Source organism: Tamandua tetradactyla, chromosome 1 (assembly GCF_023851605.1).
Source record: "Tamandua tetradactyla isolate mTamTet1 chromosome 1, mTamTet1.pri, whole genome shotgun sequence".
Classification (NCBI taxonomy): domain Eukaryota; kingdom Metazoa; phylum Chordata; class Mammalia; order Pilosa; family Myrmecophagidae; genus Tamandua; species Tamandua tetradactyla.
In genome coordinates, this window is record NC_135327.1 from 18,282,251 (window position 1) to 18,305,949 (window position 23,699).

Genomic DNA, 23,699 nt, shown 5'->3' on the forward strand with positions numbered 1-23,699 from the left:
CATGAACAACCGACTTTGACTCAAGAAGAAATAGATGACCTCAACAAACCAATCACAAGTAAAGAAATTGAATTAGTCATTCAAAAGCTTCCTAAAAAGAAAAGTTCAGGACCAGACGGCTTCACATGTGAATTCTACCAAACGTTCCAGAAAGAATTAGTACCAACTCTCCTCAAACTCTTCAAAAAAATCGAAGTGGAGGGAAAACTACCTCATTCATTCTATGAAGCCAACATCACCCTCATACCAAAACCAGGCAACGATATTACAAAAAAAGAAAACTACAGACCAATCTCTCTAATGAATATAGATGCAAAAATCCTCAATAAAATTCTAGCAAATCGTATCCAACAACACATTAAAAGAATTATACATCATGACCAAGTAGGATTCATCCCAGGTATGCAAGGATGGTTCAACATAAGAAAATCAATTAATGTAATACACCATATCAACAAATCAAAGCAGAAAAATCACATGATCATCTCAATTGATGCAGAGAAGGCATTTGACAAGATTCAACATCCTTTCCTGTTGAAAACACTTCAAAAGATAGGAATACAAGGGAACTTCCTTAAAATGATAGAGGGAATATATGAAAAACCCACAGCTAATATCATCCTCAATGGGGAAGAATTGAAAACTTTCCCCCTAAGATCAGGAACAAGACAAGGATGTCCACTATCACCACTATTATTCAACATTGTATTGGAGGTTCTAGCCAGAGCAATTAGACAATAAAAAGAAATACAAGGCATCAAAATTGGAAAGGAAGAAGTAAAACTATCACTGTTTGCAGACGATATGATACTATACGTCGAAAACCCGGAAAAATCCACAACAAAACTACTAGAGCTAATAAATGAGTACAGCAAAGTAGCAGGTTACAAGATCAACATTCAAAAATCTGTAGCATTTCTATACACTAGTAATGAACAAGCTGAGGGGGAAATCAAGAAACGAATCCCATTTACAATTGCAACTAAAAGAATAAAATACCTAGGAATAAATTTAACTAAAGAGACAAAAAACCTATATAAAGAAAACTACAAAAAACTGTTAAAAGAAATCACAGAAGACCTAAAGAGATGGAAGGGCATACCGTGTTCATGGATTGGAAGACTAAATATAGTTAAGATGTCAATCCTACCTAAATTGATTTACAGATTCAATGCAATACCAATCAAAATCCCAACAACTTACTTTTCAGGAATAGAAAAACCAATAAGCAAATTTATCTGGAAGGGCAGGGTGCCCCGAATTGCTAAAAACATCTTGAGGAAAAAAAACGAAGCTGGAGGTCTCGCGCTGCCTGACTTTAAGGCATATTATGAAGCCATAGTGGTCAAAACAGCATGGTATTGGCATAAAGATAGATATATCGACCAATGGAATCGAATAGAGTGCTCAGATATAGACCCTCTCATCTATGGACATTTCATTTGATCTTTGATAAGGCAGTCAAGCCAACTCACCTGGGACAGAACAGTCTTTTCAATAAATGGTGCCTAGAGAACTGGATATCCATATGCAAAAGAATGAAAGAAGACCCATATCTCACACCCTATACAAAAGTTAACTCAAAATGGATCAAAGATCTAAACATTAGGTCTAAGACCATAAAACAGATAGAGGAAAATGTAGGGAGATATCTTACGAAACTTACAATTGGAGGCGGTTTTATGGACCTTAAACCTATAGCAAGAGCACTGAAGAAAGAAATAAATAAATGGGAGCTCCTCAAAATCAAACACTTTTGTGCATCAAAGAACTTCATCAAGAAAATAGAAAGACAGCCTACACAATGGGAGACAATATTTGGAAATGACATATCAGATAAAGGTCTAGTATCCAGAATTTATAAAGAGATTGTTCATCTCAACAACAAAAAGACAGCCAACCCAATTACAAAATGGGAAAAAGACTTGAACAGACACCTAACAGAAGAGGAAATACAAATGGCCAAGAGGCACATGAAGAGATGCTCAATGTCCCTGGCCACTAGAGAAATGCAAATCAAAACCACAATGAGATATCATCTCACACCCAGCAGAATGGCCATTATCAACAAAACAGAAAATGACAAGTGCTAGAGAGGATGCGGAGAAAGAGGCACACTTATCCACTGTTGGTGGGAATGTAAAATGGTGCAACCACCGTGGAAGGCAGTTTGGCGGTTCCTCAAAAAGCTGAATATAGAATTGCCACACGACCCAGCAATACCATTGCTGGGTATCTACTCAAAGGACTTAAGGGCAAAGACACAAACGGACATTTGCACACCAATGTTTATAGCAGCGTTATTTACAATTGCAAAGAGATGGAAACAGCCAAAATGTCCATCAACAGACGAGTGGCTAAACAAACTGTGGTATATAAATACGATGGAATGTTATGCAGCTTTAAGACAGGATAAACTTATGAAGCATGTAATAACATGGATGGACCTAGAGAACATTATGCTGAGTGAGTCTAGCCAAAAACTAAAGGACAAATACTGTATGGTCCCACTGATGTGAACCGACATTCGAGAATATACTTGGCATATGTCATTGGTAACAGAGTCCAGCAGGAGTTAGAAACAGGGTAAGATAATGGGTAATTGGAGCTGAAGGGATACAGACTGTGCAACAGGACTAGATACAAAAACTCAAAAATGGACAGCACAATAATACCTAATTGTAAAGTAATCATGTTAAAACACTGAATGAAGCTGCATCTGAGCTATAGGTTGTTTTTTTTGTTTGTTTGTTTGTTTTGTTTTTGTCTGTCTGGTTGTTTGTTTGTCTTTTTTTTTACTATTATTATTTTTATTTTTTTTCTCTATATTAACATTCTATATCTTTTTCTATTGTGTTGCTAGTTCTTCTAAACCGATGCAAATGTCCTAAGAAATGATGATCATGCATCTATGTGATGCTGTTAAGAATTACTGATTGCATATGTAGAATGGAATGATTTCTAAATGTTGGGTTAATTTCTTTTTTCCCGTTAATCAATAAAAAAAAAAAAACCTGAGGGAGAGATTAAAATTTTCACTGACAAACAAATCCTGAAAGAATGTGCCAACAAGAGACCAACCCTACAAAAAACACTAAAGGGAGTCTGCCAGTGGAAAAAAAAAGACAGGAGAGGGAGGTCTGGAGGAAGGCAGAGAATTGAAGAGTACAAGTAAGGATAACTTAAAGGATAAAAACAGAAAGAGTGAAAAGAATATATAGATCTGACAAACAAAATGCAAAAGGTAAGATGGTGGACTCAAGAAACGCCTTTTCAGTGATAACTTTGAATATTAACAGACTAAACTTACCAATTAAAAGACACAGATTGGCAGACTGGATTAAGAAATATAACCCAGCTATATGCTGCTTAAAAGAGACTCATTTTAGACACAAGGATACAAATAGACTGAAAGTGAAAAGAGGGAAAAAGATGTTCTACGCAAGTTGTGACCAAAAGAAAGGATTAGCTATACTATTATCGGACAAAAAAGAGTTTAAATGTACAGCCATCATAAGAGAAAAAGAAGAACATTATATATTAATAAAAGGGACAATTCATCAAAAAGAAAAAACAATCATAAATGTTTATGCTCCCAATGAAGGAGCTCCTAAGTACATGAGAGAGACATTGGCCAAACTGCAGGGAGTGATAGATGTTTCAACAATAATAGCAGGAGACTTCAATACACCACACTCCTCTATAGACAGAAGAAGACAGAAGATCAACAAGGAAACAGAGAAGTTAAACAACCTGATAAATGAATTAGACATAACAGACGTATGTAAGTGATTACACCCCAAAACAGCAGGATACACATACTTCTCTAGTGTTCATGGAACATTCTCCAGGATAGATCATATGCTGGGGCATAAAACAGGTCTTTACAAATTTTAAAACACTGAAATTATTCAAAACACTTTCTCAATGGTAGTGATCAAAGAAAGGGAGTAAGGGTATGGTAAGTATGAATTTTTTTCTGTTCTCTTCTTATTTCTTTTTCTGAATTGATGCAAATGATCATGATGATGAATATATAACTATATGATGATATTGTGAGTTATTGATTATATAATACGAATGAAGTGGTCATATGGTAAGAATGTATTTATATGTGGTTATGTTTCATAAAAAACAAACAAACATGTTCTCTGATCACATTGGAAGGAAGCTGGATATCAATAAACACCAAAGAACAAGAACTTTCACAAATATATGGAGATTAAATAACACACTCTTAAACAACCAGTGCATCAAAGAAGAAATAGCTAGAGAAATCAGTGGCTATCTGGACACGAATGAAAAGGAGAATACAACATATCAGAACTTATGGGATGAGGCAAAGGCAGTGCTGAGGGAAATTTATTGCCCTAAATGCCTACATTAAAAAACAAGAATGAGCAAAAATCGAGGACTTCAACTGCTCACCTGGAGGAACTTGAGAAAGAAAGAACAGCAAACTAACCCCAAAGCAAATAGAAGAAGAGAAATAACAAAGACGAAAGAAGAGTTAAACGAATGGAGAACAAAAGAACAACAGAAAAAAATCAATAAAACCAAAAGTTGGTTCTTTGAGAAAATCAATAAAACTGATGGGCCACTAGCAACAGCAACAAAGAAAAAAATACAGAGAGGATGCAAATAAACAAAATCAGAAAGGAGAAGGGGTGTCTTACCACAGATGCCAAAGAAATAAAAGACATCGTAAGCGGATACTTTGAACAACTATATGCCAACAAACTAGACAACTTAGATGAAATGGACAAATTCCTGGAAACACACGAACAAGCTATACGGACCCCAGAAGAAACAGAAGACGCTCTCAATAAACCAATCACAAGTAAACAGAGTCAATCAGTCAACAAAAATCTTCCTACAAAGAAAAGCCCAGGGTCAGAAGGCTTCACAGGGGAATTTTATCAAACATTCCAAAAAGAACACAAACCCTGATCAAATTAATCCAAAAAAACTGAGGAAAAAAGGAACACTACCTAACTAATTTTAGGAAGCTAATATCATTCGAATACCAAAACCTGGTAAAGATGCTATAAGAAAGGAAAACTATGGGCCAATCTCCATAATGATGCAAAAATTCTCAACAAAACACTAGCAAATAGAATCCAACAACAAATTAAAAGAATTATAAAGCATGAACAAATCGGGTTTATACCAGGAATGCAAGGATGGTTCAACACAAGAAAATCATTTAATGTAATACAGCACATTAATAAATTGAAAGGAAAAAAATCACATGATCGTCTCGATTAAAGTTTAAAAAAGCATTTGAAAAAATTCAACATCCTTTTCTGATAAAAACATTTCAAAAGATAGGAATCAAAGATAACTTCCTCAATATGATAAAGGATATATATATAAAAAAAACCAACAGCCAGCATTGTACTCAATTGCGAGAGACTGAAATCCCTAAGATTGGGAAGAAGACAAGGACGCCCTCTGTCACCACTACTATTCAACTTTGTACTAGAAGTTCGAGCTAGAGCAATCAGGCAGGGAGAAGAAATAAAATGCATCCAAATTGGAAAAGAAGAAGTAAAACTTTCATTATTTGCAGATGACATGATACTATATTTGGAAAAGTCTGAAAAATCTACAACAAAATTACCTGAGCTAATAAACAAATTAGCAAAGTGACAGGATATAAAATTAATGTGCAAAAATCAGTAATGTTTCTATACACAAACAATGACCTACCTGAGGAGTCAGTTAAGGAAAAAATTCCATTCAAAATAGAAATTAAAAGAGTCAAGTACCTAGGAATGAACTTAACTAAAGGATTTGTACACAGAAAACTACACATCATTGCTAAAGGTAGAAAGACATTCCCTGCTCATGGATAGGAACGTTAAATATAGTTAAGATGTCAATTCTACCCAAACTAACCTACAGATTCAATGCATTACCAATCAAAATTCCAACAACTTAACTCTGAAGATGTGGACAAGCTATTTACCAAATTCATCTGGAAGGGAAAGAGACTCTGAATACCTAAAAGCATTCTAAAAAACAAGAATGAAGTAGGAGGATTAACACTCCCTCCCTAACGTTAAAACTTACTATAAAGCCACATTGGTCAAAACAGCATGATACTGGCACAAAGAAAGAAGTACTGGCCAATGGAATCGAATCGAGAGTGCAGAAACAGACAACCAAATCTATGGTTCAATGATTTTTAACAAGGCATCCAAACCCACGGAAGTGGGACAAAATAGTCTTTCCAACAAATGAGCAGAGGAGAACTGTCTATCAATAGCCAAAAGAATGAAAGAGAACCCTTACCTTATATCCTATACAAAAGTTAACTCAAAAATGGATCAAACACCTAAATATAAGAAATAAATATATTTCTTAGAAGAAAATATAGGAAACATCTTCAAGACCTAGTAATAGGAGGTAGCTCCCTAAATTTTACACCCAAAGGACAAGCAACAAAAGAAAAAAAATAGATAAATGGGAACTCCTCAAAATCAAATGCTTCTGGATGTCAAAAAACTTTATCAAAAAGGTGAAGAGGCACCAACTCAATGGGAGAAAATATTTTGGAATCACACATTGGACAAAGGCTTGATATCCTGTATACATAAAGAAATCATATAACTCAGCAACAAAATAACAAACAACCCAATTATAAAATGGACTAAAGATATCAATAGGGATTTTTCTGAAAAGCAAATACAGGAGGCTCAAAAGCACATGAAGAGATGCTCATTTTCATTAGCTGTAAGGGAAATGTAGATCAAGACAACAATGAGATACCACCTCACACCTATAAGAATGGCTGCTATTAAACAAACAGGAAACTACAAATGTTGGAGAGGATGTGTAGAAATTGGGACACTTTATACACTGCTGGTGGGAATGTATAATGGTATAGCCACTATGGAAGCAGTTTAGCAGTTTCTCAGGAACTAAATATCCAGTTGCCCTATGATCCAGCAACAGCACTACTTGGTATATATCAAGAAGAGCTGAAATAGTGACACAAACAGACATTTGCACACTGATGTTCATGGCAGCATTATTCATAATTGCCAAAAGATGAAAACAATCCAAATGCCCATCAACATATGAGTGGATTAACAAAATATGGTATATACATATGATGGAATATTATGCAGCAATATGACGAAATGACATTCCGAAGCACATGACAAGATGGATGAGTCTTGAAGACATAGTGCTGAGTGAAATAAGCCAGACATTAAAGCATAGATGCTGTATGAATCCGCTTTTATGACCATGGTAAAGGTTAAATCACAGGCTTATAATACAGAATATAGGGGTCTGTATTAGTTAGGGTTCTCTAGAGAAACAGAACCAACAGGGAACACTTGCAAATATAAAATTTATGAAAGTGTCTCACGTGACCGTAGGAATGCAGAGTCCAAAATCCACAGGGCAGGCTGCGAAGCCGATGACTCCAATGGATGGCCTGGACAAACTCCACAGAAGAGGCTCACCAGCCAAAGCAGGAATGGAACCTGTCTCCTCTGAGTCCTCCTTAAAAGGCTTCCCACGATTGGATTTAGCATCACTAATTGCAGAAGACACTCCCCTTTGGCTGATTACAAATGGAATCAGCTGTGGATGTAGCTGATGTGATCATGACCTAATCCTATGAAATGTCCTCATTGCAACAGACAGGCCAGCGCTTGCCCAATCAGATGAACAGGTACCACAACTTGGCCAAGTTGACACCTGTCCCTAACCATGACAGGGTCTGAGATAAACACAGAAGCTAGAGATGGGTGAACAGTCAGCCTAATGAGGCTGAACTCAAATGTAAGGGAACAGATAGAAGTGAAGGCAGTTCTCTAGTAGGTCTGTAACTAATATTACCATATCGAAGGTGAACATAACTGAAAGAGGTTGCATAGACCTATGTGTCCCACTAATAAATACTAGAAATATAAGTAAGTTCTTGCAAGAACTACTTCAAGGTATGATTCTTGTATAAAGAGCATTTAAGTCCAGGGCACAGGGGGAAAACTGCTATTGCAAGCTATGTGCTAGGTTTAAGAGGAAAACATCAGAAGTACTACAGCATCACAGATGTAAATAATGGGAGGACTGACAAGAGTTAAGGGGAGATTTAGATCTTCTGTTTGGTGAGGGTATGTTTACTAGTTATCTCTCTTGGGAACAATGAAATTAAAATTGAAGAGTGTTGTTGGACTGTGGACTTTGGGCATTATATAAGATGCCTAATGAATGCAGGTGGCTGAAGGATCCACTGACTGAGAAGTAGATTGGCAAATGATGGAATATACTTATGATAAGTTATTGTGTGGCTACAAAAAGGAGTAACGTCAGGAGGCATCCAACAATGTGAATGAACCTGAGGGACATCTGGTGAGGAAAATTAAGCCAGAAATGAAAGAACAATTATTGTATGGTTTCTTTTAGGGAGAAAAAATATGGAACTATTAAACTTTACCACCAGGGAAACCCCTAATACTGTGTCAAATATAGGGACACCCAAATTAATAGGCTAGGCCCTTGATCTTGAGGCTTATTCTTGTGAAGTTTATGTATGTAGAGGAGAAGCTTAGCCTACCTATAGGTATACCTAAGAGTTACTTCTGGAGGACCTCTTCTGTTGCTCAGATGTGGCCTCACTCTCTCAAAACCCAACTCTGCAAGTGAAATCATTGCCCTGCCCCCTACGTGGGACATGACATTCAGGGGTGAAAGTCTCCCTGGTGGTAAGGGAGATGACCCCAGGGATGAGCCTGCCCTGGCATGATGGGCTCAACAGTGCCATCCTGACCAAAAGGGGGAAGAAAAGTGTAATTAATGAAGTATCAGTGGTTGAGAGAGTTCAAATAGTCTAGAGGCTACTCTGGAGGTCACTCTCAATGCAAGCTTCAGTTAGACATTGCTGTCTTTCGTAACTTGCCAAACCAAAACCAAAACCATTCCACCCAATCTTAAAGAACACCTAGGACTTTATATAAGATTCTACAAAGGTTCCATGCACAAGGGTAACTTTCCAGAAACCTACACCTCCAGATGGGTCCCTGGAACAGATCAGTCCTGCAACCTAGAGGGGCCAGCCTCTCTAGAACATCAGCTTGTTCCATCTCCCTACCCCATATTACTGAAATGGGATATTACTAACATGAAAAAGTTAGAATGGTCATAGCCCAAATACCCCTAACGAGTGGTATAGAAAGATCAAAGGTCATAGTAGAGTTATACAGAGAAGGCAGGGTTTAAGAAATGAATATGACTACTGAATTATTACACTGATATTTCTTTTAGTCTCCAGGATTTTAGAGCAGCTATAAGTAAAAACCTAAAATTGTGGAATTATGACGCATGCCAAACTCTGAAATCTGTTCTACAACTAACGTTGTGCTGTGTTTTGAAATTCATTGTTTTGTATTTATGTTATTTTTCACATGCACAAAAAAGCCGATTGTGATGATAAAAAAATATTTACTCCTTCTAGCCTCCTATGTTCTGGAACAGCTAGAAGGAAAAATATGAGATGATGGTATGGTAGCCCATGACAAATTCTGGGACTTGTCCTGTAGCTACTTATTGAAGAGTGCTTTGAAAACTATTGCTTTTTCCTTTCTTTGCTTTGTATATATGCTATATTATACAATAAGAAAATTATAAAAAATAAAAAGGAATAAAAAACCACAATCATAATACTATATCATACCAAGAAATTAACAGTACTCTCTTAATATAAAATATTCAGTCCTCAAAATCTAATTGATTTCAATTTTTTTAGTTTACTGCTTGAGAATTCAAAAAAGGTTCATCTATTCCAAAAGTCTCTTAAATTTCTTTAATCCAATGATTTCCCTCTCCTCTTTGCACTTTTTTAAAATAAAAATATATTAAAAGAAAATTCTCCTCTATCAAATATTCCATATTTTTCAGCTTTGCATTTCTCCTAATCTTCATATATATATATGTCTTAGAGTTAAATCATAAATATTAATAAAGTGAATTTCTTCCATTTTGCTACAGAATGATACTTATTTTTTAAAAATTCCAATGTCAGGAATGTTTATCTTAGGCATACAATTACTCAACAACAGCTTCTGATAATTTTTGGAGTCCTAAAAGTTTACTGTAAACTCTCTGAAATTCTAGAAAATGGCAGAGTAGGTTGTATTGGACTAATGCTTCCAATGATAACTGTAAACTCTGGACAAATTATAAAAAAACAATTGAAAAAAAATAAAAAAATAAAAAAAAACAATTGAAGGCATAAGAGAGAAACCAAAAGCTGGCAGAAACTGGAGGTGATGAGCTCCTTGAAAAGAAGGATCTAGAGGCAATTCACATTCAGGGTTGTTTCTTCAAAGAACATTTTCACAGTGTACACAGAGCACAGGAGAAGGAACCAAGGCAGAAAACAAGTCTTAATGGACTATGGGGACATTAAGATGTAAGCATGAAGTTGCCAAAGTGGCTGGGGGAACATTACAACAAGAAAGTAGACAAAAAGAGCCCTAGAACTACGTACTAATTTATACTTCAAATCCTTGGCTGACTTGTAAATCATACCTGTGTAGGATGAGGCTCTAAGGAACCTAATGAAAGCAACAACAAGAAACTAGAGAACTAAGTGGAAATTTCAGCAGCTACCTGGTACCAGAGAGACAGAATTTAAGACTGGACATCTCACAAAGTCCGAGTGGCTCAGCGTGCACTTTCAGCTTTTCATCAAAGCCCCAGAAGGATAACACCTTAGGGGTAATGATTATGTCCCATTAATAAGGCTCATATTCTAGGACTAAGGCAAAATAGAAATAGATCAGTTCTAGCAAGCTTCCACAGGATCAAAGCAATTAGCCAGAACAAAACTCAATATAACTTAGAGGAAGAAAAAAAGAATTCAGAGATTCTACTATGTATCACCCACAAGAAAATAAAAATACATATACATGCAAAGAAGCAGGAAAACGTAACCCATAATTGAGAAAAAAGTCTAAAGAAAAGACCCACTAATGACCCAATATTGCACTTAAGAAAGACTTTAGAACAATTATCAAACTTGTGTTAAAGAGCTTTTGGCTCAGAGGAAGCCAAGGTATAACTTTCTTTGGTTGTCCCATCCTGGATTCATCCAGTACCAGCTGCCTCCACCAGGCCATCCAAGTTCAAACCAAAGGAGATCAAAGTCATGTATCTGAGGTATACTTAAGGAAGTCAAGTGTCAATCTACCCTGACCCCAAGATCGGCCTCTTGGGTTTGCCTCTAGAAAAAGTTGATGATGATACTACCAAGGTAAACTGGTGGCTGGAAGAGTCTAAGGATTACAATGAAATTGACCCATCAGAACAGACAGGGAAGACTGAAGTGTATCTTCTGTTTCTGACCTGATCATCAAAGGCCTCAATGAACCACCCAGAGACAGAAAGAAGCAGAGAAATGTTAAGCACAGTGGAAATATTACTTTTGATAAGATCATCAACATTGCCAGACAGATACAGCACCTATCTTTAGCCACAGAACTCTTCGGAACCATTCAAGAAATTCCAGGCACTGCCCAGTTTGTAAGCTGCAATGTTGACAGAGGCTACCCTCATGGCATGAACAGTGGTGCAGTGGAATGCCCAGCTAGTTAAAAACTACAATGAAAAAATTTCAATAAATGACAACCCCCCACCCCCAAAAAATAAGTATTAAAGAATTTACAGGAAAAAATGGCAAATAGGGGTAAAGGGATTGGAATTCTCAACAGAGAAATAGAAACCCTAAAAAGGAACCAAACGGAAATTCTAGAATATTTGAGATTAAAATTTCACTGGATGGGCTTAAGGCACGGCAGAAAAATCGATGAATTAAAAAGGTAGGTCAATCAAAATTATCCAAGCTAAAGAATAGAGAAAAAAAAATGAACTGAGCATCTGATAGCCATGAGATGATAACAAAAGTTAAATATATGTGTAATGTAAGACCCTAAAATAATACAGATAAGGAATGAAGCAAAAGGAACATCTATAAATCCAAAAAATTTCCACAAATAATAAAAAGGGCATCACCCTAATAAATCCCAGAGTGATTTGAACAGTGAATAAAAAAGTATTTGTGAAGTCCCCTTGGGGGAACTGGGGAGAAAGGGGGAAAAAATTCAACTTCCCTATTTGGAGAATTCTTGGTATTCTCACAAGCAGCGGGGCAATCAATCAGTAGGCCGAGCCTTCAATCTTGGGGTTTGTCCCTATGAAACTTATCCCCACAAAGGATAGGCTAAGTCTCCTTAAAATTAGGCCTTCGAGTCACCCCCAGAGAACCTCTTCTGTTGCTCAGATGTGGCCTCTCTCTCTCTCTCTGTCAACATGGCAAGCAAACTCATCACCCTCCCCTTCTCTACGTGACTTCTCTAAATGACTCCCAGGGGTGTAAACCTCCCTGCCAACGTGGGACAGAAATCCTAGAATGAGCTAGGACTTGGCATTAAGTGACCGAGAAAACCTTCTTGACCAAAAGGGGGAAGAGAGAAATGACAGAAATAAATCATCAGTGGCTAAGAGATTTCAAACAGAGTTGAGAGATTACCCTAGAGGTTATTCTTACGTATTATATAGATATTCCCTTTTTAGTTTATGGTGAATTAGAGCAGCTAGAGGGAAGAGCCTGAAACTGTAGAGCTGTGTTCCAGTAGCCATGTTTCTTGAAGATGATTGTCTAATGAAATAGCTTTCTCAATGTGACTGTGTGGTTGTGAAAATCTTGTGTCCAATACTCCTTTTATCTACAGTATGGACAGATGAGTAAAGAAGATGGATAAGAAATAAACAAATAATAAGGGGAAAAGGTTATATTAAAAAAAAAAAAAGGGCATCAATCACAAATCCGGGAATCTCAGCAAACACCAACCAGGATAAGTATAAAAGCAAGCAAACACAGGCAATCATAGCCAAATACTATTTATAAGAAACTCACTTTAAATACAAAGAAATGACAGACTGAAAGTAAAAGGATGGAGAAAGCTGTTACCATTTTATGGTAATGCAAATACGAATTACCATAAAGCTAGAATGTATATATATATTATAAATATAAGTAGATCTCAGGACAAAAGACATTACCAGAAATAAAGAACGATATGTCATAATGAGGGTCTCTTCATCAAGTAAACATATTACCATAACTGTGAACAAGAGAGGTTTAAAATCCATAAAACGTAAACTGACAAACTGAATGAAGAAATACACACATATTTATAGTTGAAAGATTCAATATTTCTCACATAACAGATAGAATAGTAAACAGAAAATAAGTCAGGATACAGAAGACCTTAGCAACACTATTGACCAACTTGACCTGACTGACATTTACAAAACATGAACCCAATAACGGCAGCATACACATTTTTTTCAAATGCAAAAGACTGACCACATGTTGGGCTATAAAACTAGTTTCAAAATATTTCAAATGATTGAAATGATTAAAGAGAATGTTCTCTGACCCGCAGAGGAATTGAATTAGAAAAAAAACCCAAAAAGGTATCTGAAAAATTCCCCAAATATTTAGAACTTAAACATACTTCTACAACAGCTTAATTGAACACCATAAGTACATGGAACCTTGAGTAGGACATGAGATTTTGTTGGTCTGTCCAGAGTGATGCCCCGATAAATCCCAGAGTGATTTGAACAGTGAATAAAAAAGTATTTGCAAAGTCCCCTTCAGGGAATAGTGAGAAAGGGGGAAAATTCAACTTTCCTAAATTAAATTCTTGATATTCTCACAAGCAGTAGGGACAACCAAAGCTATAGGCTGAGCCCCCAATCTTGGGGTTTGTTCTTATGAAACTTAACCTCTTCTAGAAGTTAAAACCTCAAATTGTGAAATTGTAACCCATGCCCAAGTCTAAAATATGTTCTAGAACTAATTGTGGTGCTGTGCTTTTTTGTATATATGTTATTGTTCACAAAAAAAAAGAAAAAGGAAAAAAAAATCGACTGTGATGATAAAAAAGTATTTAAGCCCTCTAGCCTCCTATATTCTGGAGCAGCTAGAAGGAAAAATATGAAAGGATAGTATGGTAGCCCATAACAAACTCTGGGATCTGTTCTGTAACCACCTGTTGGAGAGTGCTTTGAAAACTATTGCTCTTTTATTTCTTTGCTTTGAAACTTAACCCCACAAAGGATAGGTCAAGCCCACTTAAAATTAGGCCCACCCTCAAGAGAACCTCTTTTGTTGCTCAGATGTGGCCTCTCTCTCCAGCCAACACAACAAGCAAACTCACCACCCTCCCCCTGTCTACGTGTGACATGACTCCCAGGGGTGTGGACCTTCCTGGCAACATGGGACAGAAATCCTAGAAGGAGCTGAGACTCAGCATTAGGGGATTGAGAAACCTTCTCGAACAAAAGGAGGAAGAGTGAAATGAGACAAAATAAAGTGTGAATGGCTGAGAGATTCCAAACAGAATCGAGAGGTTATCCTGGAGGTTATTATTATACATTAAATAGATATTACCTTGTTAGTCAAGATGTAATGGAGAGGCTGGAGGGAACTGCCTGAAAATGTGGAGCTGTGTTCCAGTAGCCATGTTTATTGAAGATGATTGTATAATGATATAGCTTTCACAATGTGACTGTGTGATTGTGAAAATCTTGTGTCTGATGCGCCTTTTATCTACCTTGTCAACAGACGAGTAGAACATATGGAATAAAAATAAATAATAGGGGGAACAAATGTTAAAATAAATTTAGATAGAAATACTAGTGATCAATGAAAGGGAGGGGTAAGGGGTATGGTATATGAATTTTTTTCTGTTGTCTTTTTATTTCTTTTTCTGTATAGATGCAAATGTTCCAAGAAATGATCATGATGATGAATATGCAACTATGTGATGATATTGTGAATTACTGATTATATATGTAGAATGGAATGATCAAAAATTAAGAACATTTGCGTTTGTTTGGTGTTTTTTTATATTTAAAAAAGTAAATTAATTAAAAAAACATACTTCTACATAACTCATGGATCAAAGAAGAAATCACAGGGACGTTAGAAAATATATTGAAATGAATGACAATGAAAACACAAGTAAAAATTTGTGGGATGAAGCAAAAACATGCTTAATGGAAATTTAAAGCTTTAAATGCTTATATTAAAAAAAAGACCTAAAATTAATAATTCAAAATATATAAAGAACTCTTAGAAAGCAATAAAAAGAAAAACCCAATTATAAACTGGGTAAAACTCAAACAGACATTTTACAAAAGAAGTTCTACAAATAAACCAGTATGCAACCGGAAAAGGTACTTAATATCATCAGTTAAGGAAGACATGCAAATTGAAACCACAATGAGATACCTCTGACAATACTGCGCTGGCAAGAACATGAAGCAAAATCAGACACCGCAGATAGGACTGTCAAATGGTATAACTACTTTGGGAAACTGTTTGGAAGAGTCTAATAAAGTTAAATACTCATTCTCTGACCCAACAATTCTACTTTGGGGTATTTACCCAAGAGAAATACAAATATATATCCACAAAAAGAATGTTCACAGCAGATTTACTTCCAATAGCCTTGTGCTGGTTTGAAAGGAAGTATGCCCCCTAAGAAAAGCCATGTTTTAATATAAATCTCATTTCTTAAAGGTAGAATAATCCCTATTCAATACTGTATATTTGAAACTGTAATGAGATCATGTCCCTGGTTGATGTGATTTAGTTAAGAATGGTTGTTAAACTGGATTAGGGGATGACATGTCTCTGCCCATTTGAGTGGGTCTTGATTAGTTTCTGAAGTCCTATAAAAGAGGAAACATTTTGGAGATTCAGAGAGACTCAGAGAGAGCAGAGAATGCTGCAGCACCATGAAGCAGAGAGTCCACCAGCCAGCGACCTTTGGAGATGAAGAAGGAAAAGACCTCCCGGGGAGCTTCATGAAACAGGAAGCCAGGAGACCAAGCTAGCAGATGACACCGTATTCGCCATGTGCCTGTCCAGCCGAGAGAGAAGCCCTGACTGTGTTCGCCATGTGCCTTCTCACTTGAGAGAGAAACCCTGAACTTCATCGGCCTTGCCTTCTTGAACCAAGGTATCTTTCCCTGGATGCCTTTGATTAGACATTTCTATAGACTTGTTTTAATTGGGACATTTTCTCAGCCTTACAACTGTAAACGAGCAACTTATTAAATTCCCCTTTTGAAAAGCCATTCCATTTCTGGTATATTGCATTCTGGCAGCTAGCAAACTAGAACAAGCCTCAAACTGGGAAATAACTCAAAGAACATCCTTTAACAGTAGAATGGATAAATATAAAATGAATATTTCCTAGCAACAAAAAGGAACAAATACTGGTATACTGGTATATACAACAACATAGCAGAATCTCACACAAAGGCTGAATAAATGCCAGACACAAGAGTACATACTATATAGTTCTATTAGGAAGTTCCAGAAAAAGATATAATTAATCTATAGCTACAGAAATAGAACTATGGTTGCCTCTGGGCTCGGGTGTGTGGGGTATTGACTACTAAGGGGGATGAGAGAAAGAAATATTCTATTCTATAACTTGATTTGGGTCATGTTTCCATGGGTATATACATATGTCAAAACTCACACTGGACAGATAATCATATTGCTACTTAATAAATACAAGTTTACTGCAAAAACAAAACCTTCAACTGTACACTTAACAATCTGAACATTAAAACCTCCCATAAAATGCTGAAATTATAAGCAAACCAGTACTGAAGAAGACACTGAAAACCTTCTAACTTATCTTAAAATGTTATATTCTCAATGACCATACTATTGGAAAATACGGTAACAGCTCTTATTTTCTTAGAATCTTGATATTTGATCCCCTCCCTGGAGTATCATTAATACATCATAAAGAAAAAACTGGAGAAAGAACTAATGAACAAAAATCAAACATTAAAATTTAAAGGGATGGCTTATTTATATTAACAAATGACTGTCCACCTGAAAAGACTTGTATTTGGTAACTGTAAAAGTGTGCACTTTTAATTATGGAGGGCAAAACAGGCAAGAGATCTAGAAACTGGAATGAGAAAAAAGCATATATGCTAAATTTATTCTTGATCTGACAGAATTAGTTAGTGTTCAGAAGATGTGAATGAACAGTAACTTGAGACTAGAAGCATGAACCAATGCAAAGCAGTAGAGAGGATATACTATAACCCGACATTTTACTTACAAGGGCACAAAAGACAATAATCGATTTTAGGATAATCCCCATGAAAACAGTTATATAAAAATTTGAGACTTTTTCAATGACACAATGTTATATAACACAATGGTTGCACAATTGGTATTTAAAGTGATCTAGTGCTATTTTTACCTCTAAAACCCCCACATTTGGGCCAAAACTAGAAATGAGAAGTAACTGCTTACATAGGAAAAGTAGAGAAACAGTGGAAGTTCTGTATGACCAAAATTTCTTTTAATCAATCTTGAAAATTCTGGTTAATTTAAATATATGCCAGAAAAGGGGTATAAAACCCATTAGCACCACTGGATTAATCATTTTGAGGTTTATATGAATATACTTGCAGGATATTTCCTCTATAAGTATCTGTCTGACCTCTCACTGCTTTGCTTGCAGAATTGTTGAAAGAAAATATTTACACTGACTGGAATCTGAATTTAGTTTTTAATTTCTTGTAATCTGGCTCCCATATCTATCACTTGGCTGTCATTTTAATTAAAAGGCTACACTATGGCCACTCTTGTTTATTATCTGTGAAATAAGCTTTCCAGTCTCCATTCTTCTGTTCCCATTTCTGCAAAACTGAATCCTCCCCAAATTTTAAGTTTCAACTAAGTATCATTAGCTCCTTGCTCCCTAAAACCTAGGTGAATTGAAATAATATCTCCCTTCTCTTACTCCCCAAATCACTTTCCCTGTTCTTCTCTCAATAAACTTATAAGATAGAAAGTGATCTATCTTGCCCTTAATAATTGTGATGATTAATTTCATGCATTAATTTGGCTAGGTTATGGTCTCCAATTGCTTAGTCAAGTACTGGACTGCTTGTTACTGTGAGGGTATATTTCACAGATGGGAGTTTTATCTATAATTACATGATGGCATTTACAATCAGTTGATGACATCTACAATCTACAAAGGAAGCGTTCCTCAGCAAAGGTGGGAATCTCTTCATTCAATCAGAGGCCTTAAAGCCAGAATTGAGGGTTTCAGAGATGAGAAGATTTTCTGCTTTAAATTGAGCATTGATTCTTGTTGGAATTTCTAGCCAATCAGTTTTCCCTGAGGAATCTGTAAGCAGGACTTCAATATCCCCTGTATCAAAGTTTCCAGCTTGCAATCTGCCCTACAGAGTTTGGATGTGCCAGCTCCCATGGTCACATGAGTCAATTCCTTATAATAAATCTCTCTCTGTGTGTGTATGTGTGTGTGTATGTATCCTGTTGGTTTTGTTTCTCTGGGGAACTCTGATTAATATCATAATATATGTTCAGTTCTCATAATGATTAGTACAAAGGCAAATGTTATTACTTTTGACATATCATCAAATAGCATTACCAGGCAATGAGAAACATGCTATGGTTCAACAGATAGTCTGCACTATGTCAAAAGCAGCATTCTCTCTCACCTGATATATTCTTCTTTATTTTCTTCTGTTACAAGAATATTGCCACCATTGGGTTTCAAATCATGACTCTTAATTTCTCCTAGAATTTCCTTATCAACTGAGAAGTACATTTCCAAACCACATTCTTCAATATTGTTTTCTCTGCACAAATGAAATTAGCACTATTTATTAAATCCAACAATTCAATCAATTTAAAACTGTTTCTATATAAAGGCATATGATGCAAATAATATTAAGCTTTAAGAAAACTGGAAGATTATGCTCTAAAGTCACCATATTTCTGTCTAAGATTTTGGGTGTATTTCTATAAAATGTATTACACTGAGTTATGAGAAAGGTTTGATGTATAGGTCATTTAAATCCGATAAACCAATTACACGCTTACAATTTGGATAAGTTACAAATACCATAATGAAGATATATAGACTATATTCTGAGAAATTAAATAGAAACAGAAACTTACTTAACCCAAATGAGAGAATTGTAAAATTCTGGATCAATAGATTCTAAATCCTTGAGTCCAACTGGTTTGTTCAAGATACGCTTATAGAATGGCAAAGAAAAACCTGTGTCTATAAATTTCCCATGGAACAGAGCCTGTACCAAAAGAAAACAATACCATTTAAGATAATTACACGACAGCCATTTTATTTAAAAATGTTAAATGAACTCTGCATTAAAAAATCTTTCCTGTCGTAGGATCTACTATGGTACATTCCTAGGAAAAGAGCAGATATAACAAACTCAATCTCAGAATTATCTTAATTTTGAGAAAATTTCAAATAAGAAAGTTAAAGAAACAATGCTTCAGCAATGCTGAAACAGCAACATAAACACACAGATCTCCGTTTGCACTTACCATGGCAATAAACCTGCCAATAAAACGAAAATATTTCAGGTGATCTGGATTGATGTAAGAAGCAGGGTTTATCTGCAAGCAGTAGTTATCTTTCCCTGCATATTCAAACAGGCAATACATTGGGTTCAACACCTCATGTGATAAAAGAAAGAACCATTCCCTGAAATCAAAAGAAAACTTAGGTAAAAAATCTCATAAGTAACCATGTTACAAATCAAAGAGTAATGCTATACAGTTCCCAGGAACATACATTGCTCAGATTTTTAATCCCATGCTGATTTTCAGCTTTCTCGTCCCTTGCTGATCTTTATTGCTTCTGTTTAAACTCATATTTACAGAGATGACATTTAATCACTGCTTATTATATTTCAAAGAATCTAGGACTTTAAAGGTGCCATTATATGTTGAACCACCAAGTTTCCAATTATGATTGTAAAACACATCTCAATTTCAGGGATGTTAAAAAATGAAAATGTTAATCTTGGAATCTATGAAATACTAAAATTCACAATTGATCCATATCATTAAAGCAGGTGAAATGAGTCTAATATTATTCTATTACTAAGCCCTATGGTGATCCCTACCAAGTGACATTGCTCCCTATGGCTTAAAAACAGAAGATAGAAAAACATTAAAATCCTTCAGATTTCATTGAGGCAGCAAAGCACTTAATTCAATCCCCTGATTCATTTTAAAATTGTCTCAGAAACTCTACTTCAAAGGCTGTGAAAATACAAACCAACATTACAATAAGATTATGGCTACTAACTATATTACATGGGTAAGTCTGGTAGATCAGGAGGGAGAGCAGATCCAGGATAACACATGTGGTGACAGCTTGTGTCATAAATCTCTTTTCCTATTAATTTCTGACCCTGGTGGTAGCACTGCTTATACCCTAATACTGCTAGGTGATTTTCCAATTAAAAATGAAAAGTCACCCTCCTCCTGAATTATCTTTAACTTCTACAAAAGTAAATGTTTCTATTCACATTTACTATTTACCTGTGATAATTTCATATATTTTTTTTTCTGAGTAAGCAGGCAGAAAATGTATAATGCACACATGCAGAGAAAAGCATGCAGATATTCTCATGAGGCAGAGGAAAGAGGCGAGAGGCACTGTGGGGCAATCTGTATGATTTTTGTTCTTTCTGTAATAACTGTCTTACTGCCCTTCCTTCTTCCTCCTTTGCTGATGCTTGATTGCAGATGACTCACTCAGGTGGGGTAGGTTGGCCCTTCCCTCCTTCTTTACTTCATACATTTAAAAACAGTTTTATTTTTAACTTTGATACACAATAATGTAAATAAGAACTAACTAAATATAGACACCACTTAGTGAGCACATACAGACTCAAGCTCTGAACCAGGTCAAAACAAATTTCTAACCTTCACAATAATCCTGGGAAGGTGGATATTACTATTCTTATTTTACCAATAAAAAAATTCGCCCAAGATCAGTACACTGAGTGCAGAAATGAAATCAAATCTAGTCTTGACTCCAAAGTTCTTCCCTTTCCACTGCCAATGCAATACACATTTTTAACCTGATATATGTATTTGTGTAAACAGCAAAGCAATTTCTTGCTTGAGTCTGTCTTCTGGAGTTTGATTACACATTCCAATATAAAGAAAGGAGAATTAAGACTTCCAGCTGCTATTTTATACAAATTTCCTTTCTATATGTTTACGACAGATACATGCATCTGAATTGGTAGTTGAGTAACTTCATTGTGACCAAAGACGGTAGGTTGGTAAGGTGGGGAGGAGACGACCTGATCACTAAAAGGCCTTGTGTGCTCTGTGGGACAGAACATTAGGTAGTAGACTAAGCACTGGTTTAGGACTAGGTGGTGCAAAGCCTGCATCCAGGCTCTATAACTTCATTGTATGACTCAGGTAAATCTCATCACCTGTAAAATTCTAATCGAGTTATTCTAAGGATTAAATGAGTGATATGGATGAAATTCTGTAGCTGCTGCATAATAAAAGAACAATAATTTGCGCTACATTTCCTTTTCCTGAAATTTAGATTGAGAAAATAATACTTGCAAGCAAAGTGCAATGATACCTTTGAAGAAAGGAACTAAGTTCTGAGTATTCATATTATCACTACCTTGCTATACCTCCATAATCTAAACCTTCTTCTCCTGGAAAAATCACCCACAAACGTCTTCGCAGATCTTGGGGATTGAAGCTCATTATCTTAAAAAAAAAAAAAAAAAAATTGTGAAAGCAGTTATTGAAATACCACTCTTCTTGTCATAGGTGTTTGTTGTCATCAATATAGACAATATAGCAAAGCTTCATAACATCTTACATATTATGTTTCATATAGTACCTATCTATATTTTTGCATATTTTAAAATATATAAGTTTTAAAAATGAAGCTATTATTAAATAGCTTTTTTTTTTTTCAATTGCTTAGAACAGAGTAACTGTGAGCATGGACAGAAGTTAGGTTTTTTCTTTTTTTGGGTCAAGAGATTTTTTTTTCAGAAGCAAAAGGGTAACACACAATAACTAACTGGCTAATGAGCAGAAATGAAACTCAGTGGTTACAGAAAGAACGCAGTTAACTTCAGAAACTCATTTTCAGTGGAAATTTGTCAATACCTGAAAAACTTAACTAAAACTTTATGTCCTACTATAGGTTAGTAAGAACATCATCATATTTGAAGGACAGTACTATTATTGAATTATAAGGATAGATCATTTTGCTTTCACCTCTGTAAAACGACTTAATTATTTGCCTAAAATTCAATCAGTATAGCATTTAAAATATTATTACTTAGAAAAAATATCTCAGGGAGATCAAAATGGCAGAGTGAGAAGTTTCAGGGCTCTGTCTCTCCTTCTCCCTCCCCCGACAGAACCTTTGAACAACCAGCAAGAACTGGCAGAAACATGTTTCTCAAAGCTCCAGAACACAGTTAAAAGACTCCAGAACAGGATGAGCATTGAATCAAGAAAAATGCTATTTAAAAGTGGACGTATCTTCTGGTGTCCTGGCTGGCCCATTCCTGACCCCTCACTGGATCTGCCCAAAGGATCTCTGTTACCAGTTCTAGAGGGAGCAGAATAACCTTTGTGTACATACTGGCAACCTGTATTTCTGATCTAATCTGTCTGGTGGTGGTGACCTGAAGGACTTCTCATTCTAGAACTTGCCTTGCAGGTAGAAGGCAGATCAAAGGGAGGCCCCTTTGTTTTGGCCTGGAGCTATCTTCTATCTAACTCATTGTATGGAGAGTTCTAAAGACGAGCACTCCCAATGGTCAATCTGCAAAGACCTGGGGAGGTTCTTTTTCTGTTCCTTCTCCCTACCCCACCCCTTTATGTTAACTTGCAGCATTCAAGGAATGATGTCATATACAAGGAATAGTGTCATAATACTAGCTGGATAAAAACTTAAGGAACAGATGCCTTAGTCTAAATTCTAGCAATAATACATTAAAATTATCAAAATGACCAGGTTTCAATAAAAGATTACAAAACATACAAAGAAATAGGAAGTGATGGCTCAGGCAAAAGAGGAAATTAAAGCATTAGAAATCATCAATAAGGGCAATGAGATCTGGGACATGCCAGACAAAGCCTTAAAAAAAAAAAATGGTCCTAAACAACAAAGGAACACAGAGAATATCAAAATAGAGATGCGATTATGAAAAGGAACCAAACAGAGCTGAAGACCACAGTAACAGAAATTTAAAATTCTATGCAGGGCTCAACAGCAGATTGGAGTTGGAGAAAGAAAGAATCAAGGAACTTGAAGATAAGAAAACTGAAATGATCCAGTCTGTGGAGAAAGAATGAAAAAAAATGAACACAGCTGGAGGAACCTGTGGGATATCATCAAATATACCAATATGTGCATCATGGATGTCCTAGGAGTCAAAAGAGAGAAAGAAGCAAAGACTACTCAAAGAAATAATGGGCGACAATTTCCCAAATTTAATGGAAGACATGAATATATATATCCAAGGCACATTATGAATCACAAACAGGATAAACCCAAATAGACTCATGCTGTGGCATATTATAATCAAACTGTCAAATGCCATAGATAAAGAGAATTCTTAAACCCTCAAGAGAGAACACATCACCTAGAAGGGAATCTCAGTAAGATTAAATGTCCATTTTGTATTGGAAATCATGGAGGCAAAAAGGTAGTGGGATGACATATTTAAAGTGCTGAAAGCAAAAACTGACAACCAACATCTCCATATCTGGC

At 35.9% G+C, this 23,699-nt stretch overlaps 1 protein-coding gene and 1 pseudogene across 3 annotated transcripts in view; one reads left to right on the forward strand and one right to left on the reverse strand.

The window, feature by feature from the left end:
* The window catches only part of ITCH (itchy E3 ubiquitin protein ligase), a 237,554-nt gene that overhangs the window by 29,243 nt on the left and 184,612 nt on the right, over positions 1–23,699 (reverse strand). For all 3 annotated transcript variants that reach the window (XM_077110773.1, XM_077110787.1, XM_077110780.1), the window contains 4 exons: positions 21,582–21,670; positions 19,463–19,622; positions 19,067–19,200; positions 18,604–18,744 (listed from right to left, as the gene is read on the reverse strand). In XM_077110773.1, coding sequence (XP_076966888.1) covers positions 18,604–18,744; positions 19,067–19,200; positions 19,463–19,622; positions 21,582–21,670 — 524 coding nt within the window. The remainder of the gene's footprint in view (positions 1–18,603; positions 18,745–19,066; positions 19,201–19,462; positions 19,623–21,581; positions 21,671–23,699) is intronic.
* On the forward strand, positions 10,414–11,613 carry LOC143678168 (large ribosomal subunit protein uL11 pseudogene; annotated as a pseudogene).